We start from the raw sequence: 10,114 nt of genomic DNA, 5'->3' as shown, positions 1-10,114 counted from the left end.
AATCGTTCTGGTCAAGCACTTCCGTAAGAATTAGCTGATTTGGCGTGACAGCAAAAACCGAGTTTGTAATGTTCATCTGTGAACTGTTTTCTAAGGTGCTATTATTACTGAACATGTGATGTATATCCTGAATATGTATTCCTGAATATGTAAAAAAAAATCAGATAACAATTATTTTCTTACTTTTATTATTTTTCTCTGCTTGAATGGAGTTTACTCTGGAGGCAGGCCAAATGATGTGATGATAACATATTTACGTCGATTCCGGTTTTTAGTTGACTTATTTACAGCAATCCTATGAACGATGATCAATTATAAATAACCGAACATATATGAATTATCATTTATAATGAGAGCTGCTAAATTGCCATTGCACGTTTGTTAGCTCTGCCATTCCCTTTGTCCCACTGCCTTCCCAAAGGTTGTCACCGTGATGGCGTATTAGTAACATGTTTTCTAAACTTTAGAACATTTGAGGTGGTCTAGGTCGGGGATCAGGCATAAACGCATTCAATTTTAATTTGTACGGGGTCAGCTGTCTGAAGCAGCACTTAACGGCAGTATCGGACATTGAACTTGAAATTAACCCTAGGACCGTACGGTTTTAACAAATCATCAGTTGCAAAAAATTATTTGCTTGTCGCAAACGATGGTTTCGTAGATCACTTCACTTGAGTATTTCATTTAATTCGATTAAACATCGAATATATTTAGCAAAATATTAGAAATTTTCATGTTTCGTAGGGGAAACCTAGCAGTGTGAAGTGTCTGGCGCACAATGCCCGCTCATTCACCTGCTCGCTATGGGTATGTAACGCTGACGACGGTGTTGTTTCATTGATAGGCCGTTGGCGCTGTGCTGCATCTAGTTGTCTCTAGATCAAACCAGCTGAAGTAGAATTCTCCAATTCTGTTTAATAACTCCATATTATCGAATGGATGAACAAGCAGTTGCTGCAGCTGCAGCAACTGTAACCAGAAACGAATCTGCTGTTGCGAACGACGTACATCTGTGACTCTGGCTGGATAGAAAGGTGCCGCAGGTGCTGGGTAGAATGCCAGTGAGTAATTTCCCTTTTCTGTGTATAGTACGAGGTTCACTGTGAGAAGTTCCAAGAAATCTCTCATTTGCTAACGGTGCAGATGCTTCAAGGCTAATTTTGCGTAATGATAAGCTGTTCACTCGGATCATAATCCAATGGCTCTTAAGGATTTATTATCTACAGGCTTGAACCGTCAATGCTCTATACTGCCCCTTTATTGTTGTTGTTTACTTCAACGCTGGATATTTTCGTTCAGTTTGATAATCGATTGCTCAGGGGATGTGTTATAAACATGTGTATCACAAGTATGGATTAATTAGAGGTGCGAATAATATTTGGAAGTGCCATTTGAGATAACAAATCAACATGTCAGTTAGCCAGCAATATGACCGGAACAGTATCTCATATTGAAGCGATGTTTTTTGCGTTTTCAGAGTAGATCGGCAGCTATTATGATCATGTAATAACAGGAATCAATGCCACGCGTAGTCCTTTAATAGCAGTTATGTCGTTGATTTGTTCTTAACGCTCTGTTGCGACCTTTACGTATATTTTATTATGTTTCAATCCGGATAAGTTTGTAGAATAACTTCCGGCATATAGGTGAGCCAAAGCCCCTTTTTCTCGATGGTTTTTGGTTGGCTACTCTGTTTATGGAGATATATGCCGAGGAAACTGAATAGAAATCAACTTAAAATAGATTTTTCGTAAAATCATTTCTCTGACGGTATAAGTACACCTAAGCCTTTCGATCTTGTTCCTGTCGTCTCTAATCCAACAGTCTTCATTTATGATACTTACAACATATTTAAGAATGTACGAATGCTTAATGAAGGCTTTCTCAATGAGTTTGGTGGGACTGAAAAATAAGCAGCATCTCTTGTCCTTTCTATGGGGTTCTCCCTCAGACAAGCAGAACGATATACCATAAATATGCACGATTTAGCAAAGGAAAGCGTATTTGCCACAGGCGAAACTATAGTCACGAGAGACGGATTTAGCCAAAAGCGGCGGTCAATTGAGCAATGCTTATTATGCTGTTATGAATACCGCTATGTTGACCGGAAATTATCAAATTTCGTTAGTTCAAATGAACGTCTTCATGTGAAGAGCTTTTTCCTTAAGGGAAAAATGAATACTTTTTACGCATGGACAGGAGGGAGACCACGAATCCGTTTCAAATTTTCCGATACTAACTTATTCAATCGAATTAGAATCGAGGGTCATCGTACATTGTTGGTGTCGTTACTATTATTATTATTTCTTTCAAAATATTATAGCTACGGTAGGTGGTGAAAATAGCTTCTAACATATCAATTCAAACCGGAAGTCAAAGATTTCTGTTGTTATTGTACAAGCGGTCACTAACAGACATAGGCTCTTAAAAGACAACCGAAAGTTAAAAATAAACTAAATTAAATAATAGCAAACATGTGTCAAACTTGAAAATTCATTGTTTTCATACTCAATCTAATGACATCTTTCCACGTAAGCAAACTCTTATTTGATCTGATAAAGTAGAAATGAGTATGCCGCCGAAAGTGAGTTTCACAGAGCAACGGTCGGCTCTTAATCGACATTTGACTGATTAAATTCTTCATCACTCCGAAAGTGATGCCAATGATGCCTCACCTTCGGCAGTGATGAATGTCCTTGCTGAGCATTTGGTCTTCTTCAAAAGCTTCTCATACGAGTGCCAAGTCTGCGACAGAATCGAATTAAAGTGCTCTATATCTTATGGGATTCCGCTGAAAGACAACAAAAGTAACTATAGCACGCTAAAATGTCGAGCGGGTCTTCAACAGAAGATAAGGCTAGTCAGAGATTAATCTTCTTACATTCTGATACGTCAACTACATGTGTAAGACGTTATTACGATAACCGTATTCATAAGCACCTCAAGAATGGAAGAGCGCAAATTCACTTGTCGCATTACCACTGTATAATACATGCTGTTGTTCTTAATAGTTGTTTTCGATTAACACAGTAAGTAGTTAGTTATTAAACTTTATATCATTTGACATTCCCTTAAGAACTGCTGGTCACGGTATGCATCATGATTCATTTTGATTGTGATGATAACTTGCGAAAGTACGTTGATCAGAAGCAGAGATGATGATTCCAGATTGTTGAACACTCTTGCACGTAATCCGCGTAGGTCTATTTGCAGATTTTGGATTCATTTAGGCGGAATGTGTTCAAGGTGAAGTACTTCTTCGGATCAAAGCATCGTTTAACTGTGGGCATCTCCCTACAATGAAAAAGGAGTTCTTGAAACAGGTCTCTCTACCTATACGACATCCATATTTTGACTACAGTTTCCCTTTTAATCAGTAAAGCAATAAAAAGTACCTGGATACAGTGTCATCGAACCAAGTAAAGAAAATGCTTTTTTTTTTTGTATCAATAAACTCTGAACAGTTAGTTCGTCTTGTTGTTGTCCATTCCAAGTGTTTTGTCCTATTTCGTTTTTTTTTTTATTCCAGCACCGACATGTCCAAATCTGCTTCGTCTCGCCGACCACTTCTTCGAACAGCAGCCAATGAATTGACAGAAAGTATTGCTGCTGTTCCTAACGCATCGACTTCGTCGCCGTTAAATGCTGGAGCTGTCGTCGAAGGGTTTTGTGGGAAAAGCAGTTCCTCTGGAGCAGCGCTTTCGATAACCGCTTTCAATAACGGTGACAGCCACAACAATAAAACAATGGCGGTAGGCGGCGAGAACTTGGCGTTGGCGGGATCATCTGTTTCAAGTGGAAACACAAACGCAACAAACGCAGGTGGTGCTACTACCAACTCCCCCCCATGCGAACGAGAGTTATTTGAAGCTTGCAGAAACGGGGACGTCGTGCGGGTACGCAAATTGCTTGCACCTACCAATGTCAACGCCAGGTAATACGGAGGATCCTTATAACGATTTTTTCCGATTCGTTTTTAAGCTTTTATGCCAACTGTCGTATCCGTTTCATGAGAGAACTTTTGAGGAAAAATCTTCTCGTTCTATTTTTCTATGTGCTTAGACGGCAGCGTCTAAAGTCAATAAGTTGACTGGCGGGAGCTATTTTTCGATCTACTATAGTATGTGTATATAAAGTTAAGTGGTCAGTACGTCGTGTGATGATATTCAGGGAAATTAAATATGGGCTCACTATAAGCTAACGTTAGTAATTCAATGGGTCTCGAAGTCTTAATTTGAGTCCACTGTGAACTAGCAGACCTTACGAGAAGCAGGTCGGCTACAGACCCAATGACGTTACGACCAACAGCATTTCTATCTGAATTGGAGAAGCAATAAACTTTCGTATTTGCAGAGACACATCGGGTCGGAAAAGTACTTGTCTACATTTCGCGGCAGGTTTCGGCCGTCGTGAGGTCGTCGAATTGCTCCTAGCTAATGGGGCGACTGTTGGAGCTCGTGATGACGGAGGCCTTGTTGCGTTACACAACGCGTGCTCGTTTGGCCATGCCGAAGTTGTTGGACTTCTTCTTGTTGCTGGAGCTGATCCTAATGCCCGCGATAATTGGAGTTACACCCCGTTACATGAAGCCGCTACCAAAGGTCACACACTAGATAACTTAAGACAATTCGAGGCAGAGTATCACATCCCATTTGTGTCCGAAAGCTATCGCACTTGTACCATGTACTAGAGATTTGTTTTGGCCTATCCTGATTTCTTTCATTTCGAAATTGTGTCTATAAAAGGCGAAACATAATTTAAGCGTTCCTCGATGTCTGATCGCTTTTCTGTTGTGCAGGCAAAATTGACGTATGCCTTGTACTTCTACAACGGGGAGCAGACCCGACTATCCGAAATTCCGACGGGAAAACCCCGCTGGACCTTGCAGATCCGTCCACGCGTCCTGTTTTAACCGGAGAATATAGAAAAGTAACATCCCATTACTACGTATTTCCTTTTTTAATTTGTACCTACTTTTGGTCTACTAGAAGCTATTGAACAATGCTTGTCGAGTTTGTCAGCGTTGTACCAACCGTTAAATAGACTAATAGCTGCTTTCCCTAGCGGCGTTTAACTTAGCGTGCATTCATGCTGTTAATTATGTCATTTTTAAGTTTGTTCTCCCTGCATTGTACGTATATCAGTTCACCATATTTGTAATATGATTTAAAAAATAATTGTCACAGAGTAATTCTCATCAAGATCAAAGTCTATATATATATATATATATGCGAGTATTTCTTCTATTTAGGATGAGCTATTGGAGGCCGCACGTTCTGGGGATGAGGAGCGTTTAAGGGCGTTACTCTCACCGCTAAACGTCAATTGTCATGCGAGTGACGGAAGACGCTCGACTCCACTTCATTTGGCTGCTGGATACAATCGTGCTAGAGTTGTGCGCCTTCTTTTGGAGCGGGGTGCTGACGTGCATGCCAAGGACAAAGGCGGACTCGTGCCTTTGCATAATGCTTGTTCCTATGGACACCATGAGGTTATAAGACATAGTAGAGTTGAAAATTACATTTCAGCAGTGTGACCTCTAATAGTGTGAGCTAGCTATTCGTTTTATATTATACTTGTATAAACTTACATTAGCCAAATCAAGTCAGATCTTCAAAGATCCATCTCATTTGTATAACTACTATCGCTAATGGCACGTTGTTCTCGAGGTAAATCGTAATAAGTGAATCTGAAGTGGGCTAACTCCACTTTCTTTTCACGTAAAATGTCACTGCAGGTTACGGAGCTTCTATTAGCAGCAGGAGCGAATGTTAATGCTCGTGACCTATGGGCCTTTACGCCATTACATGAGGCTGCCGCTAAGGGACGGCGAGAGGTGTGTGAGCTACTTTTGGCTCATGGCGCCGATCCTTCACTCTCTAACTGCCACGGACGAACGGCAATCGAGATGGCACCCAATAGAGAGCTACAGCAAAGGTACAGGCATACAAGTACAGTTCTCTAGATCTACTTTCATGCATACATGTATTTCAGTTTTCAAGTATTACACATTATCCCTGACTAGCCTCCAGATTAATATACTAAGTATTAGTTGTAGGGGCTTTCTGGGTGTACAAACGTGTATACCTATCCAATGGTGTCTCTTCATTTTAAGGAGCTAGTATCTTTTTAGGCACTACTCCACATAAACAACGCCTAAAAAAGAAAACTTTAACACCTTTCGTAGAGAAAGACTGATAGTAGTGGCCCAGTATATTGCTTTCTTCAACCGCGCGGCCTTAGCTTCAGCTACATACAAACCCCGATATTAGGATACACCCTTCGATGGTAGAATAGAACCAACCTTTGTTATTGCGATTACCTGAACCGCTTCTGTAATTTCGTTTATTAAATTGGTATCTTTGTGGCTTTTGTCCGATTAGCTTACTCTACGAATACCGAGGTTATAGTTTGCTAGAGGCATGTCGTATCGGTGATGTATCTCGCGTGAAGAAGCTACTGACCTGCTTGTCTGAAGTCATAACATTTAGGTGCACATTAACTGGAGACGGAGCCCTTCATCGTGCTATTGCTGGCTCTGTCTCAACCATCTCTTCTAGCTTCAACGGCAACAATAATCACACCGTAATGAATAACTGTCACAATAGCAGGTAAGCTAGCTTACTCGAACCGCTTCATCATACAAGGAGCTTTTCTTTATGCAAAAAAAAAAGAAGGCCTTGCCTGGAAAGCCCTTTTTCCCAACTCCCAACAATACGAATATATATGCAAATTGAGCATACAATTTGGCTGATGAACTTTTTTCATCTATTATGTTGTAGCAACAATAGCCCATCGAAGCATGCTCTTTGCGGCGGGGGAACTTCTGCAACTGCTGCTGGTTTCTCAGCGGCGTCTTCCCGCCGTAAATTAGTTGAGCTTTTAATTCGAAAGGGAGCTCCCCTGAGTGAACGGAACAAACGCCTGGACACGCCTTTGCACCTCGCCGCAGACCACGCTCTAATCGATGTGATCGATTTACTTGCGCGTAAGTTACACTCAAATATAAAAAAAACCTGTCTGAACTGGCTGATCCATTCTAGAATTCGAGCTATAATAATTTAGCCTTATAATAATTTATAGCAATTGTATTTCCAACACTCAAGAAATTGTTCATTACTTTTATTGGATGACTTTTGATAAAGGCAATGGAGCCAAATTAAACGCGGTCGATGGAAACGGCGAAACTCCGTTACACCGTTGTGGACGAGCGGGGGGTGCTGGTCCAGTTGCTGTTTCTGCGGCGAAAGCCCTGTTGGCTCTCGGCGCAGATCCTCGAACGCCCAATGTCCACGGGATGATCCCTGCCCAAGTAGTAAACCATGAAGTGAGTGCAAGCTGTTCCCGTAAATAAACATGTAATAATCATAGGCAATATCGAAAGCACAAACTCAACTAAGTATATGATTGCTGAGAGAATTCAATATTAAAATACGTTGGTGTAAATGTATGAGCTTACTGTCACTGTTTCGAATATTCTATTAAGGATGTTTACGGCTATTTATATTTTTGAACGAAAATGTCATGTACTGAAATCGAACCGTACGTACTGGTACGTAAATAGAGCGTGCGAAATATGCGTTTTTGTACGTGCATGTTACTCACTTTGAAGGGTAATACACTGATAGCCACCATTCCCAAACGCTGTCACCTTTTTCCTCGTGGACACACAGTACTGCTTCTCACTAATTTTTATTATTTATACGGTGAGCATTTTTAGGTGAGCAAATTATTATCGGATTTACCAGAAGATTCGTTAGCTGCCCAGTCTGAATATCAGTTATTGGAAGCTTCGAAAGCAGGGAATGTCGATATTGTGGATCGCATCTTGAACGCCCGACCGGAACTCGTCAACTGTCGGGACTTCGATGGGAGGCAATCAACGCCTTTACACTTTGCAGCCGGTTACAATAGGGTTCGTGTGATCCCATTGACTGAGGAAATATACCATGTCTTTTTGGTAAAGCACACGGATTATTCGATGTCTTCTCTCACATGTGGGAGTGCACCTTGTATCAGTCATCCTGCTTTTCAGTATTCTAAGACCCTCTGCGATAAGTGAATGATTTCGATACTGGGCCAAGTTGTCAAGACTAGCTTTCACCAAAAGATTCAATCATGAGCGAATCTACTAGGCTATCATCTGATGAGGCTACTAAGACTGAAGCTTCCCTAAAGATACTTGCCAACCATTTGCATAATTATAAGGTATTCAGTTGGAGCACTTCGTGTGACTAACGTCAAGCGGGGAATCATTTTCCAAAAACAAGTAACTGAATGTACATATTGAACGTCGCCGAGACAAGAATCTAACTATCGATGTGGGCTCCCGTTATCGATAGGTCTCCGTTGTAGAGCGCCTATTAACATCCGGAGCGGATGTCCACGCTAAAGACAAGGGCGGCCTTGTACCTCTGCATAATGCGTGCTCATATGGTCACCGGGAAGTGGCCCTACTTCTTGTTCGTCACGGAGCCAACGTCAACGTAACAGATCTCTGGAAATTCAGTCCATTACACGAAGCTGCGGCGAAGGTAAAAACGTTTCGAGCGCCTTCATAAAGTCATAATTAAAGCATAGCAACATCGTAATGTAGGATGCGAGCAATAGCGTTTTGAAAAGTTTTGTTCGATTTAAGTTATGCGCTCGATTGCTTTTTTACTTAATTTATTTGCATAAGATGTAGCGACTCGACCTAGACGAGAGATCGGGTTACCTATTGCAACAGCCTTGTTTGGGTAAAAATTAAAATGTTTCAATTATCTCAAACAGTATACTCCATCGTTGAACCAATACTCCGACATATGTTTTGTCGTCTTACCTCTCTTATCGTCTAATTGTATGGCGCAATTGGGTATTTTAGACAACTACATTTAGCATTAGTAAAAAAAAAATGGTGCCGAAATAAACATATCATAGCTACCATGGAAAAATTCTAGCACTTAATTAAGAGGCAGTACCAGACTGCCCGATATGGAGGTAGGGGAATACGCGTATTTTTTCAACGACGACAAAGCGTTTCTGTTTGTTAGCTCAATCAGCAACTAACACTATTAATTTGTTTCCGGTATCATAATGATACGTTGTAGGGGAAGTACGACATCGTCAAACTTCTACTAAGTCATGGAGCTGATCCGTCAAAAAAAAACCGCGATGGTCATACTCCGCTCGATCTCGTCAAAGAAGGAGACCAGGTTGGCTTTCTTGTGTTTTCTATTTTGTATTGCTCGTTAAAATAAAATGGTAGGTGTATAAGATGTCCACTGATTAAGCTCGCTGTGTGTTAATTTCGCAGGACGTAGCAGATGCACTGCGGGGCGATGCCGCTGTGCTGGAGGCTGCCAAAAGGGGCGAATTATGTCGTTTGGTAAAGTTACTTTCACCTGCCAATATTAATTGTAGAGATCAGCAGGGCCGCAATTCCACACCTCTACATTTGGCGGCAGGGTAAGTGGCCTTGTCCTTTTGAAACATGACTGCCTGTAGCTATTGATGATGTTAGGTTACACATGACTAGGGCTATTTGTATAGATCAAATTGTAAATTGAAAAAAAACACGTTACGAGGGCTAGCTCCTTTGAACTATGAGCTCTTGCAATCGGTCATACGATAAACATTATTCTTTTTCATTTGGATGGCATTAAACCTAGCTATTATATCCAAAACGGACCTAAGTATTTTATGTGTACTCGCAGCACTCCGTACGTTCATTCTAGCTTTACTATTATATGTCGATTTACAATTATGTGTTGACATCTGTGTTACTGCTTCGTTCTATACGATTGTGCGGGCGTCTGGAACAACAACAAAATAGGTACAATAATGTGGAAGTGTTGGAGTACCTTTTAGAGCGAGGAGCGGATGTCAATGCGCAAGACAAAGGTGGCCTTATACCTCTGCACAATGCTTCATCGTATGGACATCTTGACATCGCTGCCCTCCTTATCAAGTGAGTGTTATAAGAAATCCAAAAGTTCTATGTGAGTGAACGATGCTTACCGGCTAGACGGGATGTTGGACCCACAATCAAGATTCGCTGATTGATCCCACTATCTTAATTCGCTGAGTCGGCAAGCAAACTCACCCCATAGTTTCATCATTAAGTCACAGCTAT

The 10,114-nt window shown here is 41.1% G+C and overlaps 1 protein-coding gene across 1 annotated transcript in view; it reads left to right on the top strand.

Moving 5' to 3' along the window:
* Positions 1–880: 880 nt before the first annotated feature.
* The window catches only part of Tnks (tankyrase), a 15,103-nt gene continuing 5,869 nt past the window's right edge, over positions 881–10,114 (top strand). Inside the window, exons 1-14 of the mRNA XM_022835361.2 lie at positions 881–1,061; positions 3,530–3,934; positions 4,354–4,601; positions 4,799–4,929; positions 5,252–5,491; positions 5,738–5,937; positions 6,384–6,611; positions 6,783–6,988; positions 7,146–7,327; positions 7,721–7,915; positions 8,343–8,534; positions 9,090–9,194; positions 9,296–9,447; positions 9,815–9,949. Of these exons, the coding sequence (XP_022691096.1) occupies positions 3,537–3,934; positions 4,354–4,601; positions 4,799–4,929; positions 5,252–5,491; positions 5,738–5,937; positions 6,384–6,611; positions 6,783–6,988; positions 7,146–7,327; positions 7,721–7,915; positions 8,343–8,534; positions 9,090–9,194; positions 9,296–9,447; positions 9,815–9,949 (2,612 nt within the window). The 5' untranslated portion in view covers positions 881–1,061; positions 3,530–3,536. The remainder of the gene's footprint in view (positions 1,062–3,529; positions 3,935–4,353; positions 4,602–4,798; positions 4,930–5,251; positions 5,492–5,737; positions 5,938–6,383; positions 6,612–6,782; positions 6,989–7,145; positions 7,328–7,720; positions 7,916–8,342; positions 8,535–9,089; positions 9,195–9,295; positions 9,448–9,814; positions 9,950–10,114) is intronic.

This window comes from Varroa jacobsoni, unplaced genomic scaffold (assembly GCF_002532875.2).
Source record: "Varroa jacobsoni isolate VJ856 unplaced genomic scaffold, vjacob_1.0 scaffold_586, whole genome shotgun sequence".
In the NCBI taxonomy this organism is placed as follows: Eukaryota; Metazoa; Arthropoda; class Arachnida; order Mesostigmata; family Varroidae; genus Varroa; species Varroa jacobsoni.
The sequence above is the reverse complement of the archived record's forward strand: the minus strand, read 5'-3'. Positions and strand labels throughout refer to the sequence as shown.